The sequence below is a fragment of the Helicoverpa zea genome, chromosome 16 (genome assembly GCF_022581195.2).
Source record: "Helicoverpa zea isolate HzStark_Cry1AcR chromosome 16, ilHelZeax1.1, whole genome shotgun sequence".
NCBI lineage: Eukaryota > Metazoa > Arthropoda > Insecta > Lepidoptera > Noctuidae > Helicoverpa > Helicoverpa zea.
Genome location: NC_061467.1, coordinates 7,455,917 through 7,482,192, shown reverse-complemented (window position 1 = coordinate 7,482,192; position 26,276 = coordinate 7,455,917). Strand labels below are relative to the sequence as shown.

Here is a 26,276-nt window from a genome sequence, read left to right as displayed (position 1 = left end):
CCTCCGTTCGAACTATCCCTCTCGGCTCGGATTTGCCTCTGTGTATTATGCAACCAATTTAGTACCTAATTGCGTTAGAATAGAGTTCATTTTCTTAAATATATATTTTGAGCGTGCGCAATCTTGTTTATATAGTAATATTATATCTATGGACCTTACCGACCTTACCCGTGCTTCCTCTCTCTGTCGGAACGCAAGCTTTGTCAGTTCTAAAACCTACTTTATTTCAATAGTATAAGGTCCTTTTTAGTTTGCGTTGTGTCGAAGAGCAATTGTTGTTACTGTCAAATTGACAGTGTCATTGTCATATTACTTCCATGCAAGCAACATCATCACCAATCACGCACTATTTTTTTTATTTTGTGAGAAGATTGTTGGATTTTGGCTAAATATTTGCGTTGATAATCTCGAGTTTACGCGTTATATGAAATACATACTCTTGTTTTAATAGATTCATCATGGAGTCTGAGGTAATAAAGGAAAAGATTCACACAGAACCGATGCTAAATGATCCGCGGTATATAACCTTACTGAGTGTAATAGTTCTTCTTTTTACTTTGGGTAAGTATATAATTTACAAGTAATTAATTAAATATTTCAGGCTAGTCACCATAATTCATTATCACGCTTTATTGAGTCCTGTTACTGTCACAATTTTAAAATATCTTCTTTGGGCACTTACTCTTCTTACCATATTGAAATGTATGCCAACATAGCAGTCAATTTACTTGTGAAAGGATCAAAGAAACATTTATAGAAATCTTTGTATCGATGAAAGCGATTGATAATTCGCTCTTTTCTTTTGCTTAACATAACACTTCTTTTTTTGACAAAGTTTAATTAAATCATGATGATTTCCAGTATTCTGGTGGTTTTTCTCAAGAAGGCGCCAACTTCGCAAGTCTGTGTTGTTGATGGGCCTCTCGGATTCTGGTAAAACTCTGTTGTTTGTGAGGCTCGCATACTCCCAGTACAGACAGACGTTCACATCTATGAAGGAGAATGTTGAGGAGTATCTTACTTCTAATGTATGTTCATAATCATATTAACCAAGTAACCAATAACCAAGTTTTTTTAAGGATGCAAAATGTATGCACTATTCATAAGAATTGTGTTGTTTTTCACACATAACGTTGACATAGATAAGAATGAAGGCTTATCGGTACTGAAATATAATATGTATTTGTATATACTTCAATCGGTTAACAAGTTCTTGTAAGTAGAGATATATAGGGCCCAGACAGTAGGGCCAGGGCCTGCCGGGGCTGTGGGTTGTTCGAAAGAGATACCGGTACATAAAAGGCCCACGACGGAACACAACGGTTTTTAGTCAGTAAGAGTCTGACACTCCCTCACCGCTGCTAACCCACAGCGGGAGGGATCATTTGATGATTTTTAACGTCACAAAAAAAAAAGTAGACGTATGTGGACAATTTATTTTTTATTTACTATGAACCTACTTCTAACGCATGATAGTTTTGAAAGGAATTTCAATAGCCTTTCCTAATTTTATATCTTTTACTGCCACACTCAGAGTTGTTTAATGATTACTTAAGTCACTCCTTAGTGACGGAATGTCATACAAATCCTTCACTAAGGAATGGCTTAAGTAACCATTAAATGACTGAGTGGGGAGGTTAAACTTACTTTTCAATTATTTTTGTCTATTTCCAGAATGCCTTCAAAATAGTAGACTTGCCTGGTCAGGAGAGGCTAAGAAATAAATTCTTTGACCAATACAAAAATAGTGCTAAAGCTATTGTCTATGTCATAGACTCGGTCACCATTCAGAAGGAGATTAGAGATGTTGCTGAGTAAGTATTTCAGTGAACATATTTTTTTTTTAATGTACAACCCATAGACATTTTTTTAAGTATCTAAACTATGCAAAAGAGATCTCATTGCGTTGTTTTATACTCAAATTCAGTTCAGTATGAAAATATTTTCCTCTTATGAGTGGCTTTGGCCTACATACAATATGGCTGCAGCCATAAAAAAAAATATCTTTATACCCCTTCTAATACTATTAATAATTATTCCAGGTACCTATACACTGTGCTATCTGATCCAACGATCCAGAGTTACAATCCCCCACTGCTGATCCTGTGTAACAAACAAGACCAGCCGCTGGCTAAGGGCAGCCAGGTCATCAAGAGTCTGCTGGAGAAAGAAATGTTAGTATTAAAAATAACTAAAATAACACAGATAACCTGGTTTATTTTATAAAAGCGGGTTTGTCACATATTATTGTGTGTATTTTTAGTAAAGTTGTGATAAAGAAAACTTTCTATATTACATTATAAGCTGTTACTACACACACAGTTCCTATGAACATATGAAGAAATGGTTAATTTGGCTCACAAGCAGCAGATCTAAGGCTGAAGGGATAAACTTCTGAATAGTGACTTTCTATTGAGCATCCACACCAAGCACTAAACCACTAAAGGTTTTCAACAGAATATTATTTTTTATCCAAAAGTATTTAAATTTTACATATGTCTTATTGTTTTCAGAAACCTAGTCCGCGTCACAAAGTCGAGTCAGCTGCAATCAGTGGATCCATCCCAGGGCAACAACGCTGCCTACATTGGCAAGATGGGTAAAGATTTCGAGTTCTCTCACCTCAACTGTCGCGTAGACATTGCTGAGAGCTCGGCCAACACTGGCGATGACGACACACCCGCAGACATTAATACTCTGCAAGATTGGATCTCTAAATTGTAGTTTTAACTTCAAAACTTCACTCTTCCATTCTTCTCTATATTATCTGTATCTTTTCGCAATAGCTATGAACAAAACGTCAAACGAACTTGGCGGGAAATGAACGCGTTTAAGTTTGTCAAAGTACATAAAATATTTGCAAATGATATAGTGGAAACGCTTCTTAAATTCTCTTAATTTTTTTGTTTTGTGTAATTTACTTGTTGAAATAAACTTTGTGATTTGGAATGTGCTGAAAGGGTAATGAGTATGCATTTATTATAAATGGATGTTAAAAATGTCCATAATTGAATATTTTTATGCTAAGATATCCTTGTATGGGTATTCCATGAACTGCATTTGATGAAGTAAGTATGTACTGCTATTGAAATATTTTATTATTGTCAAGGATTTTTTATAAATAAAGCTTGACTGATTTTTTACCACTGAGTTTTACTTTGCAAAAATGGCCCCAGAATATAATAACACTAGGTAGCTGTTCCCCGCGGTTTCATCCGCGTGCGAAGTGAGTTTTTTTTTATTAAATAAAAAGTCTCTTATGTTCATTCTAGTACCACCAAGAATATAAATATACAAAGTTTCATGATGTTCGGTTAAGTAGTTTTTGCGTGAAAGAGTAGCAAACAAACAAACAAACGGATTTTCCGTTTGTTGTTGTTTTTTGTTTTGTGTTTGTTCCGTTTGTTTGCTTTAGCATTTATAATATATTACTTGAAGGGAGAACTCCAGAGGCGTGGAGTAGGAGTGTTGTCATCCTTTTCTTCAAAAAGGGAGACAAAACCCAGTTGAAGAACTATCGACCCATTTCCCTCCTAAGCCACGTGTATAAGTTGTTCTCAAGAGTGATCACGAACCGACTTGCGCGAAGACTTGACGAATTCCAACCACCAGAGCAGGCTGGGTTTCGGAGCGGATACGGCACCATAGACCACATCCACACAGTGCGGCAGATTATACAGAAGACCGAAGAGTATAATCAGCCCCTGTGTCTAGCATTTGTGGACTATGAGAAGGCCTTTGTCTCGGTTGAAATCTGGTCTGTTCTGAAGTCCTTGCAGCGTTGTCAAGTAGATTGGCGATACATCCAAGTGATGAGATGTCTCTACGAAGCCGCTACAATGTCCGTCCAAGTACAGAATCAGCAAACTAGGCCCATACCGTTGCATCGAGGAGTGAGACAAGGGGATGTTATTTCCCCGAAACTGTTCACTAATGCAATGGAGGATATGTTCAAGACGCTGAACTGGAAAGGACGCGGCATCAATGGCGAACACATCTCTCACTTGCGATTTGCTGACGATATCGTCATCATGGCGGAAACGCTGCAGGACCTACAACAGATGCTGAACGACCTGGCTGAATCTTCTCTACGCATCGGCCTACGGATGAACTTGGACAAAACCAAGGTCATGTTCAATGAACATGTTCTACCGGAACCGATTGCGATACACGGCACCGTTCTCGAAGTTGTTCGGAAATATGTATACCTCAAGTAGAAACAACTTTGAGGACGAGGTGAATAGGAGAATTCAGTTGGGTTGGGCTGCATTTGGGAAGCTACGTCGAGTCCTAACATCGTCGATCCCACAGTGCCTAAAGACAAAAGTCTTCAATCAGTGTGTCCTACCTGTCATGACTTACGGAGCCGAAACGTGGACACTGACGGTACGGCTGGTCCAAATGGGAAAGGGCTATGCTAGGCATTTCTCTGAGGGATCGTATTAGAAATGAGGTAATCCATCAGAGAACCAAGGTCATCGACATAGCCCACCGAATCAGCAAGCTGAAGTGGCAGTGGGCTGGCCATATTAGCCGAAGAACCGATAACCGTTGGGGTAAACGAGTTCTAGAGTGGAGACCACGCCTCGGCAAACGTAGTGTAGGACGTCCTCAGGCACGGTGGAGTGATGACTTGCGCAAGACGGCTGGCAGGAGCTGGATGCGAGAAGCCGAAAATCGATCTCAGTGGCATGCACTTGGAGAGGCCTATGTCCAGCAGTGGACTGCGATAAGCTGATGATGAATATATATTACTTAGTAGGATTATCTGTTGAACACGGAACCTAAAAAAGCACCCCATTCTTAAGACTCATGAACCGTGAGAGTTGGACTTGAAATCATAGTTATTTGTATTTGCCACTATAACAACAAATAAAAATTACATAAAATAAATATATACAGAAATAAAATACGAGTGTACCTATATAAAAAATAGAATAAAGTATTATAAAAATTGTTTTCCTGAGCTTTTTTCTAGCTCTTCGTAATGCACTCGCTGCAGGTGTGTGAATGTAACCCTTCCTATTTCACATTTCTCGATATATTCCCATCGATTATATTCCGTACTGAATTGATGACTGCATCATGACTCGACTAGAATTCGAGATCAATGCCAATATTGATTACCCTAATTGTTATTTTTGCATATTCATGAAAAATCGATTCAATTGACAGGTATTATTCAGAAGCTTTTGTTCTTTCATGCAATAGTTGAAGGGGTAACTTATTTGAATAGTATTTTTTGCAAGTATCATTAAAATAGTCGATTGAACGATATGCATATTCATGAGTTTATCATAAATTAGTATGTTACCTATTGAATAGCTTGACACTTATTATAAGGACGTGCTTATCAGAAAGGTATAGAAGCATTCTGTGGGATTTATATTGATGAGGTTTAAAAATTCCGCAAATTCATTGCCTGCATTGCATTTATTTGATATCGCTACATTACGTTCATAAACTAGGTAACATATCTGACCTTTAATGTGATACTGTTACTTACACACATTTCATTTATGTCTTTATAAATGGCCATTTCACCCCGTTTCGGCTTTATGGGAACTTTAATAACACCATATATAGGTAGAATAGACCTACCTACCTATACAGAGATAATGCTCTACTTCTGTCCTTACATTACAACTCGCTCAACGATTATAAATATCTATCATGATAACTTACTTAAAGAAATAAGTCTTATTAGTAGGTATTATACCTATATCATATTTGCTCTCAATATTATCTATACCTATCTATAAGTACTCTGCGATAAATTACTGTTGTATGTGTATTAACGTTACGCAGTCATTACAAGGTAATTGCCGGTGCATATTCACTTTCCGAAAAAATAAGTGGTGGATGCTTTAAAATTAAATTATGATTGCTCTCGTCAGACAAGATGAAGACGCTTATAAAAACCACTGCTTATACTCGGTATAAATAACTCGCGTCAAGCGAATGTGTAAATCGTTCAATTTTGCATGAAAATAATGTTTTGTTAACTGTAAATACTTAGGCCCAGTTTGATGGCTGAATACTTATCCAGATTGGGTTTGCTAATGATATCTTCTTTAAGAAATAGGTATCCTGCCTTTAATGGAAGGTGGTATAACATGTGCATGTCTTCCATTTATAAAATGTCCAAATCACTCATGGATGGAGTTTTTTCCATTATTTTGCCGATGATACTGCATAATGAAGGGCAAGATCGTCATCGATAGAAAGTCCGCTATCGAATAATCTTTTATTTTGACATCGTACCGACAAAATAACTCTACTAAGTTTTATAGGTACCAGTAAATATTTAAGCAATATTAATTCCCAGAACCTTACAAATATAATTATTCACATGTTCCCACGGTAAAGAGCTTGCGGGCGAGCCTCCCACGGCCATTGGAAGCTTACCCGCTTGTCCTGCTTTTCTTCAATATACACAAAATGCCTACAAATCACGAGTCAGAAGTTACCTACGTAAGTAGAACCTACCAAACCTACTGCACCGCGTGAGGCTACATAACATCAGACATGTCATTGTCTGCTTTTGAAGAATTATTTTTTTAATTTCCATAGTATTTTATGAACTACTCTGTGACTGGACCCTAAGAGTTTCCTTTTGTAAAATACTACAAAATCCGTAGCAATCTTGTAAAGGAATTCGATATTCTTATAAAGGGATAGATTAAATTATCATCTATCGAAGTAAGTACCTATAGTTTTATTCAGTGGAAACTATTTTTCAATGAATTCATATTGTGGATATCTACAATTTTGGTACGTTATACCTATAACCTACATGATAAGGCATTCTACTTAGATATGAATTTTGGAAATGGTGGTTATAAACTTAACCACAAATTCCAAAATTCATATCTACAATGTCTTCGATACCTAATACCTAGATATTTTTTTTTGGTCATTGCTCAAAACATATCTGAAAATTATCTATGACTAGCTTCTGCCAGCGGTTTCACCCGCATCCCGTGGGAACTACTTCCCGCACCGGGACAAAAAGTAGCCTATAGCCTTCCTCGATAAATGGGCTATCTAACACTGAAAGAAATTTTCAAATCGGACCAGTAGTTCCTGAGATTAGCGCGTTCAAACAAACAAAACAAACTCTTCAGCTTTATAATATTAGTATAGATGTAGACCAGGCCATACAGTGGCGGATTTACAAATTTGCCGCTAGTAGGCCATTCAATTTTTGCCGCCCCTAATGATTGTGAACTTAATGATATTTCTGTCAGTTACTAGAATATTTTTGCAACCCGCTATGTACCGAAGAGTTTAATGTTGACCTAACAAGTTTATCTGACAGCGACTTTAAAGCGTAAAACCTCTGTAACTTTTAAACGGCTCAATTGATTTTCATGAAACTCGCCCGTAAAACACCTGTAATACAAAAAAAATACTAAATTAAAATCGGTTCTTTCGTTCGGGTAGGTACTATATCAGAGGCGCACCCATCGGGTGGCACCCACCCAAAAAAACGACACAATATAATCACGGACTAAAATTGTAATTGAAGTACTTAAAAATTGTGTAGAAATCATTCATGGTGCTTTTTGCTAGGTTTAACATAAAGAAACCGGAGTCATACCACTGCAAAGTTATAAAGCGCTAACTAGTTTTATAGAAACCAGTGTCAAGTAAAAAAGCCGCGAGCGCAGCGAGCGCAAAATTTTTAAGATTTAGAACAGTAAAGTACCAAAACGAGTTTATAAAACCGGCCTAAAGTGAAAAAGTCGCGAGCGTAGCGAGCGCCAAATTTTTTGAGTTTTGAGGACACAAAAGCGAAATTATTTGGGACACAAAAGTCCTCCACCTCCTGAACAGCTTAGAAATCGTCAGCGTAGAGCGTCAGTTGTTTTTGCTACTTCGGTGCTTTAACTTTTTGTTAGATTGGACTCAAAGAGCGCAGAATAAACCAGAAAAGATGAAGAAACCGCGAGCGAAGCGAGCGGATTTTTCAATTTATTTTTATTGAAACGCTATTGGAATATTTTAAAATTCATGATCACATAAACCTAAGCATATATTAAATAAAATAAAAAATAAAATAAAAATAAAAATAGCCTTTATTCAGACCTTGTTTACAGTATACAATCTTAATCTAACAACTCTGACGAGTTGATGACACCAACGACCTGGTCTGTTTGCCCAACTTTGGCAAAGGCCTCCTCCATTTCCTTCCACTCTGCTCTGTATTGGGCTCTTCTAGTCCATATATTCCCTGCTATGCTTTTAATTTCGTCATCCCATCTTCGGTACTGTCTTCCTCGATTTCTTTTCTTGTCCCTAGGGTACCAAGATATTATGTTTTTGTTCCACTTGTCATTGCCTCTGACTATGTGGCTGGACCATTTCCACTTTAGTTTCCTTATTCTAGTTGTGACATTCTCAATTTTCATGCGCCTTCGGATAGTGGTGTTTCTTATTCTATCAGATTTTGTTATATTTAGCATGCTTCTTTGCATTGCCGTCTGACACGTTTCAAGTTTCTTATATTGCGCTTTGGTGAGAGCCCATGTCTCGCAGCCATATGTCAAGACTGGGAGTATACAAGTGTTATACAGTTTTGTTTTCACGTACGTTTTGATTTCTGTATTCTTCATTATTTCCTTAAACCCCCAGTAGCGTTTCCATGCATTTCCAATCCTTGTGTCGATTTCTTTTGTCATTATATCAGTGACCGAGATTTGTTGGCCCAAGTAAGTGTATTCTTTTACAAACTCTACTGGTTCGCCGTTTAAAAGAATATTGTCTTCCAATGCGTTTGTCATAGCTTTGGTTTTTGAAGTGTTCATCGTCAGACCTACCTTGCGGCTTTCTCTATCCAGATCAGTGATCATGTATTGTAGTTGGTCTTTGCTCCTTGCCAATATTATTATGTCATCAGCGAACCTCAAGTGTGTAAGATTTTCGCCATTTATGTTAAGTCCGTAGTGGTCCCATTCCAGTCTCCGAAAGATATCTTCCAGTACAGCTGTGAATAATTTAGGTGGCAGTGGATCTCCCTGGCGTACGCCTCTGTTTATGTTTATTTGTTTCCCTTGTTTCTCTAGTTTTATTCTTGCTGTACTGTTAGTGTATATGCTTTTTTTAAAATCCTAATGTATTTCTGGTCGACTCCTTGTTTCTTCAGACATTGCCAGATACTGTTGTGTTCTATTGAGTCAAATGCCTTGTTGAAATCGATGAAGCAACAGTAGAAGGGCACTTTAAACTCTTTGGCTTTTTCAAAAAGTTGTCTTACCGTTAGTATATGGTCCAATGTTGAATAGCCTGACCGGAAGCCAGCCTGTTCCTTGGGCTGGTTTTCATCAAGAGTTTTGGTTATTCGCCTTAGGACAATTTTTGCAAAAATTTTGTAATGTTCGACATTAGGCTTATTGGTCTGTAGTTGTTAATTTCTCCTTTGTCCCCCTTTTTATGGAGTAGGATTATTGTTGATGTAGTCCACTGTGCAGGAATTTCCTCGGTGTGCAATATGTCGTTGAAAATGTGTTTAAGTAGTGGTACTAGCTCGTTTTTACAATCTGTAAGTAATTCGTTGCTGATATTATCAGGGCCGGGAGCTTTATCCTTCTTCTGTGTTTCTATTGCCTTGTATATTTCTTCTATTAGTATAGGTGGAACCGCGTCGGTGTTATTTAAGTCGGTGTTTACTATTTGGTTCTTGCTGGAGTAAAGGTTTTCGAAGAATGTAGTTGCTATTGACAGTATATCATATCTTTTTGTTTTCGTTTTCGAAAGTCGGTCTTTCATATTGGGTATCCAGTTTTTCTTTTCTTTTAAAGTTTTTAGAGCTTTTTAATACCTCCGGTTTTGCTTATGTATTTTTCAAAAGTTTCACGCCTAGTGCGTTCTCTGTCTTTTCTTATTTGGTTTTTGATTTCTTTACTTATTTCGCTTATTTTGTTTCTGATAATTTTTGTTTTCTTTGTAGTATTTAACAGTTTTGATCTTGCTTCTAGGAGTGTAATTACTTTCTCTGACAAGTTTTTCTTATCCTTCGTATTATATTTAGTATCAGGTTCTGGTCTCAATGTCAATATTTCATGTAGTATGTTGTACTTCTGCTGAGTATTTATACCCTCAAAGGATGATTCTGTCACTAATTTCAGTTTGTCTTTGATGGTGTTTAACATTTGTTTGTTATTTGGTGTTGGTCTTCTGACTTTGAAGGGTCGACTTTTAATAGTGCCCATTGACCTGCTCAGACGTGCTCTGAGGACTCGGTGGTCGCTATTAAAATTTAGATAAATGGTGCCGCAGTCGTCAATTAATTTTGGTCTATTTGTTAAGATGTAATCAATTTCGTTTTTGAAACTGCCGCCTGGCGATTCCCAAGTCCATCTTTTTGAAGTTCTTTTCTTGAATAGGCTGTTCATTATCCACATGTTATTTTCCATCGCCATTTCTATTAGTTTTTGTCCGTTCCTTGTTCTTTTCCCTCTGATGTAAGGGCCAAGTACAATATCTTCTCCATTTCGTGGACTTCCAATCTGAGCATTGAAATCTCCTATTACTATGCAGTGTTTGTATGTGTACTTTTTTAGGGCGATGTTGAGAGTTGAGTAAAATGCATCGATTTCTAAAGTAGATGACTGCTCTGTTGGTGAGTAAGCTTGCACTATAGACCATATTTCCTGTTTTGGAGGAATTTTAATATTTAATTTGTTGAGTTTTGAGGACACAAAGGCGAAATTATTTGGGACACAAAAGTCCTCCACCTCCTGAACAGCTTAGAAATCGTCAGCGTAGAGCGTCAGTTGTTTTTGCTACTTCGGTGCTTTAACTTTTTGTTAGATTGGACTCAAAGAGCGCAGAATAAACCAGAAAAGATGAAGAAACCGCGAGCGAAGCGAGCGGATTTTTCAATTTATTTTTATTGAAACGCTATTGGAATATTTTAAAATTCATGATCACATAAACCTAAGCATATATTACAGTGAGTTTATTAATCGTTTATTTATATATGGATTGTGTACTCGTATAATTATAAAAAAAAAAACTGTAAAAAAATTCGCAAAATTTGCCGCCCCTCTAAATCTGCCGCTCTAGGCACTGGCCTACTTGGCCTATTGGTAAATCCGCCACTGAGGCCATAGATGGATGAGAGCTTCTAATCTATGATGAAACCTGATTACCTGAACACCACGTCACGAAAAATAAAATGAAGAAATCGAGAAAGAGATTTGAGTTTGATTCGCAAATTATTCAATTTATTGTTTCGAAAAAGTAACAAAAATGTACCTAAGTTAAGCGGGTTCCTTCTATCTGGCAGAATTTTATTTGGCCGAATTTTATTTGGCATAACACACTTGGCATAATTTTTTTTCAACGAATGTTTTTAAGGCATAAAAAATATTTAGCATAATTATTGTTTCACCGAATATTTATATGCCCGAATTTACAGTTGCATACTTTTAAGATGGCAGAATTTTATTTCGCATAATTGCTTTTGGCATAGTTAGAGTTTCGCATTATTTCGTTTCGCATAATGTATATTTTGAGAAACTATTATTTGGTATAATCTCATTTGGCGTACTATGAAGATGGAAGAATTTAATTTAGATTCAATTTATTTAGCAAATTGTCATTTATAACCTTCAATTAAAAACATTGTATTAAAAATTGAAGCTAGTAACGAAAACGAATCGCTGCAAAACCGACACCACGTAGTCTTGTCTGCCCTACCCCTAGAGTGCAATTCAAAACCGCGTAGGCGCGGAGGGGCGAGGCGGCCTGCGAGCTGAGGCGCAGGTAGTTTTAACGCTTGCCGACGCGGCTGAGGCTGGCCGGCTCGCCGGCCAGTAAGCCGAAGCTGCGGTGGTGAGCGTGAAAACCATCTGCGACGATAAGCTCGCATGGTACCGCCGGAGCCCCGCAGCGCCGGAGCCGTGACAGAAGCCATGCTTGCTCCATGTTGCATGCTTACTTCCATACTGCATGCCTGCTTGCATTCTGCATGCTTGAAATTCTGACTGACAACTTTCTGCTAAATGATGTTTCTACTATTTAAGTATAGATGAATATGAAATTTATGCCTAAAGATGATTCTGCTTGCCAAAATTATGCGTTTTTAAATTATGCGAAATGAGTGTATGCCACACGATTTTCTGCGAAATGAAGGTTATGCCAACTGTTGGTATGCAAAATAAGATTATGCCATAAAAAGTTCTGCCATAAAGGGGGGACCCAAGTTAAGCAGCATACGTTATAGGTACTTAATATCCAAATGTTAGTAGGTTTATTCGAGAAGCTACAATATTACAGATTATTCAATAAGAGAAAAACGGAGCTATTATTTTTAAGTTGTAGGTACTCATACACATCTTAAGAGCGACATAAAAACCTTCGAAGATATTATATGGCATTGACAATCAATTCCTGAGTGGATTGACTGTTTCCTGCCATAATAATTCGATACAATGCCTCATTTTGTCAGTAAATGCAACTGAGAAATCGTAACTTAAAAGATACTTACTTCCTCAGATCAAATATGATAAACCTTATTTTATGATATTTTAGCACTATCTTTAAATACTTAAGATACTTATTTTAATTAAAGCTTTCTGAATGAATTCTATTGCCACCAGTTTTGTCTATAATAGGACCTATATACACAGGTACTTAAGCGGTATAGTTTTATATCGACTTTAACAATGTCAACGTTTTCATAATTGATTGTTATCTCATTAATTTTTCGCATTGGTTTGTTTGGAGGCCGGCGGGGTCCGCTGTCGGTGCGCTGCGTAGCGAATGGCTAATTATTTTAATCAAGGATTAATCGAATTCTTTGTTCAGGAGATAAAAGCGCCATCGTCACATGTCATGTGCATTAATATGCGCACTAAACCGTTAAAATATCGCGCGAGAGCGGCACAAACACGCTTCGCCGTGTGTGGTCCAAAGCACCTAATGGAAATCAACGCGAAATTCAATATTTATCAACAAATGTGAACTCATTACGCCACCGAGATATGCGGTTATGCAAAACGCTTATTAAGTGGAAGTTATTGGGTTTCAAGTGGACTCGAACTTCAGTTACATGGTTTTTAACTTAATTCTGATATTTATGTTTGGTTGCCGTGGTTATGCACAATTTTAAGACAAAAACCTACATAGATCAAAAGAGAATAAAAATAAGTTTGTTATTCCATTAAATAACACTAAAGTATCCTGAAACTCAATTTTTAGATGTAAACCGATCATTTTCAGCGGGCCAAAATAATTATTATTAACCTACCTACTAAAAAAAACTTTAAAAAATCGTGAAACGAAAATAAAACAGAGACTTACCTCAAAGATTTACTAGCTGAAGCAACGATGGATACGTTTCCCGACTGGCGCAAGCGGTCGATAGTTGCACTCGTTACGTGTGTGCAATTAACCGATTACCGTGAAATAAGCGTGGCGGGCTACGGATGCCCGACCCCTGCATCAGGGCTGCCCTCTTTAGAAAGTACTTATCTTAAGGTATAGTTGGTAATTTCTTTAGTAGGAGCTATAGGTAGTGATGCAATGGCTGTCTAGGTATGGATACTGATGCATGGGTGCTTTATAGCGATGGTAAGAGAATAGGTAGGTAACCAATTAATCAGCCATTAACTTAAATGTTCAATTAAACTTTCTTCTTATGAATAGTTAGCTGACCAGACGTCAAATTACCAATGTCTTTGAAAGAAATTAAATAAAAACTTTTTTTATTTCCATAAATCTGAGGCATTTCTCAATTTCCTTTTCCGTTCAATCTTGTTTACAATCAATATTCTTCTATAAACTTTCAGACATCTGGCTAAACTGATCTCACAGTTCAGAACTGATCGGTACCTGTGAAAAGAACAGATTTTTTATTTAAAAAAGTAGTTAAATATTTATTTGTGACCCACAGTGTCAAGTGCGAACCCTACCCGTTTACCTCGCCTTTGTCGGCACCAGGGTCTTGTTGACATTTTGTGGGGCAAATCTTCATTCCGCGGCCCCTTTGATCCCAACCACTGTATTATTTAATTTTGATGTACGCCTCATACGTTTTATAAATAATGTAATTGGAATATCCTTGACGTGCTTTTTTCTGGTTTGAGGGAATCTTGCTGGAAATGACTGCAACTGGTGTTGCGGTCAGTTTCTTGTATGACGGCTTTCCGTGACGTGGTTTAGATTTAAATAAAAGAGTAATGCATTTCTTTATATTCATATTTAACACATTGAACGTTGGACCCAACTATTTTACTGAACATTGACTACATATAATTAACCCTCCCTTAGAAATCAATCGTCAAAAGTTAAGATACCTATAAAAAATAAGTAGGTATCTTCGTAACTATGGAAATTACTTTTTAGGTGCGTTCAGCCCCGGATCTAGAGGGGGGCAAGCCGGGGCCCATGCCCCGGGCGGCAAATTCAGGGGGCGGCAAAATCAGGCGGCTGCCTGATTTTAAATCCTACATCACAGATTACCATAATAGTTAAATACAGGGCCGTCTCAACCTATGGTGCAGGGTGTGCGAATAACCCGGGCGTCTCGGTCTCAGGGGCGCCGCGGGACGCCCCACCACCAGGAAATTTCGATGAAATTACACCCGTTTGATAAGGAAGTTCCATTGTATCATGATACTGACAAGCAAAGTTTCTAAAAAAGTTGCATTCGCTTTGTTTAATTGATCATTTAGATTATTTTTCACATTTAACATCCTCCAACTAAATGAAAAAATTCTCGCTCGCTACGCTCGCGGCTAAATGACAATATATGTCCTGTTTTTCTGATGGTTTATTATTTTTATTGACGCACCGAATCAACGACCACAAATGGCACTCGCTCTAATCAGGGTTTCTTTTTATTTGTACATAATTCCTAGTTTAATTTGTGAGTCTTCAAACAAATATCTTAAAAAAGTTCGCGCTCGCTACGCTCGCGCTACTTGTTGCTTTACAATCTACTTAGCCAGGTACTTTTGTGTCGAAGGCTCAAAAAATTTCGCGCTCGCTTCGCTCGCGCAATCATATACCTACAAACATTTCCTTGTTATCTTAATAAGTCAAATCCACGCTGTCTTATCTTTTACAAGTCAAATGTAGCAAAAAAAAAAAAAAATATGGAGTCCTCAAAAACAAAAACTTTGTTACTTTGTTTGTTACTTTACAGCGCTTTTTAAAACTTATTAACTTTTTGTGTACCTATATTAATCTGTTTCGACTTTCATAACTTAAACCTGGCCAACAGTTTGAGCCTACAATGATTTGGACATATTTTTTTTAGTCCTTTACCTACCAAAAAAGTGTCTTTCGTTGGTGAAAATAATCATAAGTAGGTAGGTGGGGCGGCATTTTTCAGTTTTTGCCCCGCCTAAAAAAAATTGAAGATCCGGGGCTGGGTGCGTTATATCTTGCTTCCATTTCTACATACCTAACATCCTACAGGACTTAATAACAAGTATAAATGTATGTAAGTCAAATTACTGCAGTCTTTCTTTTTCATTTATGCTGCTTAAACATACCTACCGATAATACGTTTGTAGTAACAATTAAAAGAGGAACAAAAGCATTTCGAATGCGTAATGAGGCTGTATGAAGAAAAGAGTTGAAACCTTCATACACCTGCGTGGTTCCGCCTACATCCAAGCACGACCTTAACACTACGTCCTCATTGGTCTGTGACTACATACTCTTTGGTATAATATAGAACAGAACATACTTACCGAACGTTTTTCAGCACTAGTAATTACAAGTCCGGTATGTCTCGAATCGATACTGAATCGTAATGACACTATTATTTTTTTTATCGATAGGATGTATAAATGAATGGCCATTGCCGATCATGATCGATTGTAGAACCCGTTGATGACTTGGTTTTTGTGTCATTTGCTCGATGTATTATAATGAAGTAATGAATTTTGATCGTAATTATGTCTGTAGAATGTGATCTTGAATTGCTCATTATTGATGGCATCCTTTTATTGTATAGTATACCTAGGTAATAATAGGGAAAGCACGTACATAACATTACAAAGGATCCTTGTATAAAAAATCTGCAAAGTGAAATTAAAAGATATATGAATTGTAGGTAGTATTTACAGGCACCTAGGTATATAATTTGCTATGAATGTAGGTTCTTACGAAAAAATAGTGTTCCTCGTGAAGCATCCTTTTACATTTAACTTCATACACAACACATACAATTTTTGCGTTTTCCAAGAAAAATATTTTAACGAACCATGTGCGAACCATCTTAATTAGTAATTGAAGCAGTAAACAGGCAATCAGTAGTGTATTTAAAATTCTTTCACCAAGTCAGGTTTACACAACGCATTCAAAAAGCCATCTCCGTTGCAAAAATAACAAATTTGATTTTTATTAATTGAACTGCCAAGCAGAGCAATCATGTGGCAGGGAAAAACAACAGGCCATACATCTGCCCCATTTATTAATACCACTGACAATAAAACATTTGAAACACGTTCTTGCGAATCAATACTCGGCTCCACGATATGAATTATTTATATATTTTATTGTCGCTTTATCGCCTGCATCGTGCACCCTCTGGCCGGCGGATGCCGCGTCTTGAAATAATAATCAGAACATAATTTTATTTTTGACAAATAACTGGTCAGCGTATGTGTAGTCAGGTTTTTGTTGCGCGGGCACGGCGGCCGAGGCCTGCTGCCCGGATTCCGGGTCCCTCGCTTTATTGCCTGAATAAATATAAGGAGATGCTGTCGGTATTCGGATCTCGTGTAATTGTTCCCGATGAATGCGTCGCAAGAAAGTGCCTTGTACAAAGGCCGTATGTACTTGCACACGCTCCTAGGTCTACCTGTTTCTTTGCATGATTGTCAGTCCATTTATTTTTATAAGTACGAGTGTACGCTCGTAATGTAAAATTAATAAATCATCCTACTGAATATAAAGGAATACTGAACTGACCTCCCGTGTTCTGTTTCTAGTGGCGTATATTACCTATCTTGTTGTTCAGTATACCTACATAATAGTTTTTGATTAAGATAATTTCTTATTATCTCTTTATTACTTATTCTTATAATAAAAGTTTTCATAATAGATGCTGATAGGTATCTTGGGTTATAAAATTATTCAGTACCCACCTATCTTCATAATGTAATGACACAACAGTTTGACAGTCATCATGGCTGAAGTGCTATAAAAATAACACCAAGTCAGTAATAATCACGTAGACTTTTTTTTATACCCAGGTTTTGGGATTCTCGCCACAGAGTGTCTTTGGTTAGCACGTGTGCCTAGAATTTTCAGCTGTTTTAAGTGTTTTGGTGAACTTTTGTGACTTAGTTTTGTGTTTGTGTGTTGTCTTTTTGTTTGTTACCAGTGGTGTGTTGTTATTTCGGTAACTAACCAGTTTTTTACAAGCATAATGGATCAAAATAAACCCCCCGATCCCGATCCTCCCGACATCTCTGCATATGCTCCACTTTCCCCCAACTATCCGCTTTCCCAACTCGCTGATGTTGCTTGCAGCATCGCGGACTCCCAGACCCTATCAACCTCGAATACCAGGAAACGCTCCGGAGATGATGCCAACATTGGCGTGTCAACCCCGCCATCAAAACAACAAAGAAACCTAGTTGGCCGCAGCAGGTACTCTGCTACTGATAAGGCACCTTTTATCGTTCATGTCTCTCGATTGGAGCCCCAGCCTAACGCCGGTACCTCTCTACACCCTGTTACTTTCGGAATATTCCTACAAAAACATAACATTACCAATGTTGTCCGTGATGGTGTTAAAAAAGTTGGTAGGAACCGTGTGTCTGTAGAGTTTAAATCCCCTCAGGATGCAAACTCATTTATTATCAACAGCATTTTACATAAGAACTGCTATGTTGCCTCTATCCCCACTTTTAATATAACTAGGATGGGTGTTGTGACTGGTGTTCCCACAGATTTAAATGAAGAGGAAGCCCAAAAATACTTGCAGGTCCCTTCAGGTTGTGGTGAAATCCTGAAAGTTCGTCGCATAAGCAGGAAAGTAGTTATTGATGGAGTGACTGTATTCAAGGCAACAGAGACATGTGTACTTACCTTTGATGGCCAAGTATTACCTCAAAGAGTATTTTGTTGTTACACCTCCCTTCCGGTTCAGCAATATGTTTATCCCACCATCCAGTGCCGTAAGTGCTGCAGGTTTGGTCATGTGGAACTAGTGTGTCGGTCCAAGCCTCGCTGCAGTAAGTGCGGCCATGATCACCCTGGTGATGGTTGCAGCACTTCTGAGGCGGAGGCATTCTGTGTGCTCTGCTCGGGGAATCATTTTGCAAATAGCAAATCATGCCCCGAGTTGGGTAGACAGAAGGCCATTAAGACGGTTATGGCTGAGAAGTCCCTTTCATATGCTGAAGCTAGCAAATCTGTCCCACTTACTTCTCACAATTATGCTAATGCTGCAAAAGCTATTCCCGTCCCCACTCAGTCATACCGCAAAACTGTTTTCCTTAAGCCAAAGACCCATGCCCCTCTATCTCCCTCTTATGATAAAGCTGCCCATCAGCAGATTATTAACTCCCCTGCACCTTCACAGCCTGATGGCTGCGCTCTGAATAACCCATTCATTGATAGTAATGTTTCCTCAATAATAGATATACTTATTAAACTTCTTTCTACAATTCTATCCACCAATAATACCCAATTACCGTCCAACGTTGCCTACCAACTAACTAACCTTTTATCAAATATTAGAAATGGCGCCTCGCCAAGTATTCCTTCAATGGAATGTGAGGAGCGTGTGGCATAAAAAGCACGACCTCATATTCCTCCTCAATAAATTCAAGCCTCTGGCTTGCTCTGTAGCTGAGACTTGGCTCACCCCGAGTCTCAGTTTTAATATACCACTATTTAATATTCTCAGATGTGACAGATCTGATGGCTATGGAGGGTCGGCTCTCCTTGTTAATAATCGTGTCCCCCTCTCCACCTTGACTCTTCCGGTTCTGGATGGTGATATGAATATAGTTGCGTGTAGAATTGAGGGTATCACTGTTTTATCCGTGTATATTTCCCATCCTCAGCGTAGGTTTTTAACCACCATTAGGGACATTTTGAATAACATAGTGGGACCTGTGCTCGTCATGGGTGACTTCAACTGTCACCACTTTAGATGGGGTTCCAATCGTTGTGATTCGTTTGGGGAAGGTTTAGTAGAAATCTTGGATGATTTTGACCTTTGCATCTTAAATGATGGTAGCCCTACTCGTAGATCCCTTCCAGGACAGCAAAAGAGTTGTGTAGACCTCACATTCTGTTCAGTAGAGTTGGCGGCATCAATTCATTGGGAATGTACTACTCTGACGCATGGTAGCGACCATTACCCCATTGTTGTAACTTTAATTAATAAAACCTTTTTAGAGAAAACGTCTCCTCCACTATTGAAGTACAACTTGTCCAAACCTGATTGGTCGAGGTTTGCATCTTTACTGGAGGAGAAAATTAGTATGCTTCCAAATTTAACTTCAAGTTTTCAAGATTCTTCTGGTCACTGCCATGCTAAGAGCTGCTACGATAGCTTTATCTCGGCCATTACCTCAAGCGCAGACTCTACCTTTCCGTTGCGCAACTGTGCCAGAAATAAAATCCCGTCACCCCCGTGGTGGGATCAAGAATGCACATCTGTTATTAAAGAAAGAAAAGAGGCCGAAAAACAGTACAATGATGCGATGAATAGCGACAATCTTATACGGTACAGACGAGTGTTAGCTCAATCTCGGCGGCTTCTTCGCAAGAAGAAACGCCGCGGTTGGGTTAAGTTTTGCACTTCTCTATCCCCTTCCACTCCCATTTCAGCAGTTTGGAAGAGCATTAATCGTTTCAGGCGAGGCTGCTCCCCATCTATCTCTTCCCCTATCTCGAGAGAAACTGCTGAATCCTTTTTTGACAAAATAGCTCCAGCCTATGTTCTTTCTTCCTCAGAACTTCTGCTCCCGCCTGTAAATATTGTGGATGATCCTATGAATGAACCATTTTCGTTAGAGGAACTTGATACGGTATTACGTCATGTTAGGGATTCCGCCCCAGGCATAGACGGCATACCGTACTCATTTGCAGTTCATTTTGGTTTTGAAGCAAAAAAATATTTTTTAGGAATAATAAATTATTGCTATCAATTTGGTTGGGTTCCTGAACAGTGGAAAGCTCAGATAGTAATTCCCCTTTTGAAGCCCGGCAAGACTGCTGATGATCCGAATGGCCTTAGACCAATTGCTTTGTCCTCAGTGTTGGCCAAGATATTGGAACATTTAATTAAAAATAGACTTGAGTGGTTGGTGGAGTCTAGGGATCTACTGCCGAGTAGTCAGTTTGGCTTTAGAAAGGGGCTTAGCACCATGGACAGTGTGGCAATTTTGGTTACTGATATCCGTACAGCCTTTTCCAAAAATGAATCCGCTGTAGCCACTTTCCTTGACATCTCTTCCGCATACGACAGCGTCCTTCTTCCAGTTCTCAGGCAAAAATTGCAACAGCTGAGGATTCCGGGTAAGATGGTACAATGTATATGCGCACTCCTCATGTCTCGCTCTTTGATGCTCAGAGTGCAGGGGGAGGTATTTGAGGTGAGACAGACGTGGAAGGGCCTTCCCCAAGGCTCAGTTCTAAGCCCCCTACTATACAACCTGTATACAGCAGACATTGGCTCCTGCCTTAATGCTGACTGCCACCTTTTACAATACGCTGACGATCTAGTGTTGTATGTAGTTAATCCATCAATTACGGACGCTGCCTCATCTCTCTGTCTCTCCCTGGACTCTCTGCACACATGGCTTTTGGACCATGGTCTCTCGTTATCCGCCCCAAAAAGCTCGGTAGTGATTTTTTCCCGAAAACGACTGATCCCTCAGGTCTCAGTTAACATTCAAGGACAAGATATTCCCATAGGTAACAAATCAAAATTTTTAGGCGTTTTCTTAGACTCAAAATTATCCGGGATTCACCACTTTAATTATTTGATCAAAAGATGCGAAAGAGCAATCTCCATCCTAAAAGCTCTCGCTGGTGTCTGGTGGGGGGCCCATCCCTTCACTATGAAACTGGTCTACAATGCCTTAGTCCGCAGTATCCTGGACTATGGGTCACACTTGGTGATTCCAAGCAACAAAGGTGCCTTGGCCGGTTTAGATAGGATTCAGTCTCAATGCCTTCGAATCATCTCAGGTTGCATGAAGTCGTCGCCTATTAACGCCTTGCAGGTCGAATGCGCTGAACCTCCTTTAGCCCTGAGACGTCAGTACCTCGCTTCCCGTTTCCTATCCAGGGTTATTCCCAAGTCATCTCACCCCCTCATCCCAAAACTCAGAGAGCTTGACACTCTTTGTCACAGCTCCAAATATTGGGAACACAAAGAAATCCCCCTATTCCTAAAAGCATATCGGTTTTTTCAAAATTTAGAATCCCCCATTGCTCCACATCCCAGACTTCCTTTATTTAATTACCCTTATGAAGTACTTTGCTTCACCCCTAAAATATTCTATAACATTGGCATATCCAAAAACTCCCCGTCTGCAAATTCGGCCTTTAATGCGGTTTTGGGTGAACGATGGATTGGGTTTCAAAAGTTCTTCACGGATGCTTCCAAATCAAATGGTGGCTGTACTGGAGCCGCGGTTTACTATCAGAACTCTAAAATAATTTTGAAATTCAGATGTCCGAAGGAGTCTTCAGTATTTACAGGCGAGTGTGTGGCACTATTGGAAGCTTGTCGTTTTATAGAGTCCCATGAGATTAGCTGTGGAGTTATCTTTACTGACTCCCTTAGCTGTCTCCAAGCCATATCCCAGAATCCCTTTAGAACTAAACTCCATTGTCCTATTGTCCTGGATATTAAAAAGTCCCTTTTCTCCTGCACTAGGCAAGAGAAAGAAGTACACTTAGTCTGGATCCCTAGCCACTGCGGTATAGCGGGCAATGAATGTGCCGATGCATTGGCCAAAGATGCGTGTTCATCTGAGTCCGCTGATCTTGCACACTTCTCCCTTCAAGGGCATGATCTGCTAAACCTCCCTAAATTGAGTCTTGAGACCTCGTGGCAGGAATGGTGGAACATCTCAGGCAAAAGGAAGGGTAGCTCTTATTTCGCCATTCAACCGGTTGTAAAACCAAAACCGTGGTTTTCAAATTTCAAAAGATACCCTAAACGGGTAATTTCAGTCATGTGCAGAATTCGGTTAGGTCACTGCTGTACACCGGTCTTTCTGCGCAAAATTCGGGTGCAGGATTCATCCCTCTGCGAGTGTGGACTGGATGAAGGTACCCTGGACCATATATTTTTTGACTGTCCTATCAACTCATCCTTTGATTTATATGGTCGTCTCCAAAAACTTAAAATTCCTCTCCCGACTAACTTCCGTTCCCTCCTATCCCACTCCTGTCCAGAACTGCTCCAGATGCTGTTGATGTTCATTAATCAAAACAATATTAAATTATAAATTGTGGCCTATATTTAGGCCACAGTTTGTATGGTTGTGGTATATATTATATGTTATGTGTTACTAACATTTTGTTGTTGTTTTTATATATGTAAATATATTTCTGTTTGTTTCAGTGCCGTCCTACTAACACATTAAGTTACACAAGATCGGCCACAGCACCATCTTAAATCAATATATATATATTTTTAAATTTATTTTAATTAAAAGCACTTCTTGCTTCTCATCCCACTTGTCATTGGCAGAATCGTCGAAATTGACATCGACACGGATTGCCATATACAAAAATAGAATAGAATAATAATCACGTAAATAACACTGCCATATCATCTTCCCGATAGCCATTGAATTTTAGGCACCTGAGTAAATCTGTTTCAGCGGCGTCCTAAACACAATCAAGACCGCTGACTTCCCATATAATAAGCCGCGTCACTTTCTACACACAGGCCACAGCCTATAAAGCACGTAACGAATCAATCGAGCAACAAACGATGCCAAAAAGGCCATTGTAATAAAGTTATATATCCGAACGCAACGGGACGTGCTCCAGACAGATACTAATCGTGCTTGCGTCTGGATCGCGTCAGCTCGTTACAATATAGAAAGTAACGCCCGCCTCGGGTATTTCTCGCTTGACAATGTATAAATCATTGTCATATCAGACCAGAGGCGCTGCAAGTATGGCCGGCTCATTTGGACGGTCTAAATGATGCCTTCAGCCGTACACGTGAGTGATGAATCGTGGACTCGATTTGTAGGTTGAAGCTAGCTCATTAGGAACTCCATGGTCTATGGTCTATGAGTCCTTTCGGCTTTTGTGGCGGATTCGACGCAGTGAAGCGTACCTATATTTCTTGTTAACCGACTTCCGAAAAAGGAGTTCGGGTTTCAGGTTCGGGTTTCTTAGTTATTTTAAGTCGTTCTTTGTAAAAAAAAATAGTCGAATATCCAAGTTCCTAAAGTTACTGAAAACAACTTTTTACAGTTAATTTTCACGTTCAATTCTCAATGTAACCAGTTTAATGAAAAACGAACGTTTATGTTGTCGGTGAACTTGAGCCTAAGTGTAAGGTAGCTTCAGGCAGTTACATTTTTACTATATAGTTACACTTTATTACTAACACTTTAACCGTAGTAATTACTTAGTAATGTGTGGTTTAACCGTTTAAAGATATAAGTCATTTTTATTTTAAAATGATGCCTTATATTGAAGACTTAAAAATATTCAAACTTCACTTGAATTGAAGTTTTCTTTTCACAATCAAGCTATTTAAACCTTTTGTCAGACCCTTTGTTCCGTAAAGACTCACTTTACATTAAGTTATACGAACGTGTTCAAGTCTGTTGGAAGTTTGATCAGGTCCGGAGATCAATCAGGTTAATGAGTCGTGGTTGTCAATCTTCTGTCTCCGCCGCCCCGGGATCGTATGCAAAACGCGCTTCATGATATACCAGACTTCGTACAGGAGACTTTTTTGTTAAAACCTTTTTGTTGCTCTAATTTGGACTTAATTAAATAGAAATAAAAGACAACAGCGTGTGCCCAGTGACTTAATGCATTTCGATATTTAAATTAGTTTCGACGTTGTTTTGTGGCCAGTGATAACACGGGCCGTTTGGTTTGTACTTTTTTCAGATGGCTCTCGATATCTTAAAACATGTAAAATCATGCGAAATAAAAATAAATCGCGAATGTCGCGTACAGCCTAATTGATTAGTCAGCAATTTTATCTGTTTAAGTTGTTGTTGTAGGTAGTAACGGAGTCGATGCCGCACGGTTTTATAAATATTTATGCCCTCTAAATGTTAATCTCAAAGTACTGCCGACTTCTAAGTGTCATCATTATCCTAAAAACGGGTTTAATTTAAAATCTCCAAAAGGTAATAATAACAAAAACGTAATATGACTTTTATGTTCAACATACCAACTACAAAAAGGTGGGCAAGGATTTATGGTTCGCTCTTAACCTTTATTTTGTGCGAACATTTTGTTTGTACGGAAAATCGTCGCAATCGGTGTTTTTATCAAAACTTGCCTTTTAACAAATGCCCGGGACAGATTGCGGAATGCTCGATGGCTGCGCAATGGCCGCCAAGTATTTTAATTAATGCCACACCAGAGGTACATAAATATCCAGTTCATTTTGCTGATTAAAGGGTTTTTTGGCTACTTTTTATTTTGGGTCCTTTGTTATAGGGATATTATAAATTGCATATCAAATAAATAATCGCCTATCAATAAATACTCATCATTTATATTCTTTTTTACATCAAATAACTTACTTCACTACAAATAAACTAAATGTTTAACAAAACTCAAACTGCAGATAATTCGAAATTATACATCAATATGACATTACTTTTTTCCTTATAATGCAATACAGTTAAATTTATTCTTGTACAAAAATACTACATACAAGCATTAAATGCTGACTGCACAGCAAATTTTCCATATGTCGTAGCAAAATAACTATCCCAGTCGCATATTAACCAGTAAGTACAACAAAACCTGTTCATCATATTTGTCTTAATTTTCAAGAAGCCATGCTCGGCAAATTTAATGATTATTGTAACCAAAAAATCCTGTCACATTGCATTATTTCTAAAAGCAGAACAAATTAACCGAAAAATTGAAGCTAGCAACGAAAACGAATCGCTGCAAAACCGACTCCACGTAGTCTTTTTTGCCCTACCCTTAGAGTGCAATTCAAAACCGCGTAGGCGCGGAGGGGCGAGGCGGCCTGCGAGCTGAGGCGCAGGTAGTTTCAACGCTCGCCGACGCGGTTGAGGCTGGCCGGCGCTGCCGGCCAGTAAGCCGAAGCTGCGGTGGTGAGCGTCAAAACCATCTGCGATGATAAGCTCGCATGGGACCGCCGGAGCCACGAAGTGCCGGAGCCGTGACAGAAGCCATGCTTGCTGCATGTTGCATGCTTACTTCCATGTTGCATGCCTGCTTACATGCTGCATGCCTGCTTGCATGCTTCAGACTTGTTTGCATGCTTCTTACAGGAAAATAAAAATTCCAAAACCATGCCAAAAAATGATTCTGACTATAAACATTCTGAAATATGATAGTTCTGCCTTTTAATGACTACTTATATGAAATGTATGCCAAAAGGAAGTACTGACAATACCTAAAAATGCACCTGACCCATTTTTTTAAGAACTATATGTGCAAGCCCCCCACCCTGTTGACCCCATAGTCAAACCATTACAACGGTTTTGTGGGGCTTAGCACATAAGATAAGGCTACATTTGTGATATAAGATAAATAAAAAAAAAGCATATCATCGGACTTGCGATCCGACTCAATTACGTGGCGCCACCTGCAGAAGCTAAAAATGTGCCTATTGGGCAAAAAAGGAAGCGTGGACGCTTATTAATAATTCAATAAATTACAATTTTGTATTTAATTTTATATTTTTTTGCTGATCTCATTATGTGGTAATTAATAAATAATACGATGACTGTGACTAATAAAATGCTGTTTTATTCAGAAAAACTGCTGTAAATAATATAAAAATAGAAGCTACATTTAAAAGAAAAAGAGTTAACATGTATAATGTGCATTAAGATTGTTAGCTGTGCATTGATGAAAAAGCTTTTGCTTTAGGAAAAATCGCTGTACGCTGCGAAAATAAATTGTAGTGTGTTTAGTGATATTTTGAGTTGAATATTTTGCTGTGCAATCAGTAATTTTGATGGGAATTCGGAATCTTATTGCATAGAAAAAGGATATTTTTTGATTTGCGTTTAAATACTACCCTTTGTTATATTAAGTTCGTAATAATGTGTTATCATTTTGCAGCATTTTGGGAAGTAGTG

The 26,276-nt window shown here is 38.5% G+C and overlaps 1 protein-coding gene across 1 annotated transcript; it reads left to right on the top strand.

The window, feature by feature from the left end:
• The first annotated feature begins 308 nt into the window (after positions 1–308).
• Positions 309–3,143, top strand: LOC124637736 (signal recognition particle receptor subunit beta). Its single transcript, XM_047174370.1, has 5 exons — positions 309–561; positions 862–1,028; positions 1,675–1,814; positions 2,043–2,174; positions 2,514–3,143. The coding sequence occupies exons 1-5, from the start codon at positions 459–461 to the stop codon at positions 2,722–2,724; spliced, it is 753 nt and encodes a 250-aa protein (XP_047030326.1). The 5' UTR covers positions 309–458; the 3' UTR covers positions 2,725–3,143.
• The last annotated feature ends 23,133 nt before the right edge of the window (positions 3,144–26,276 follow it).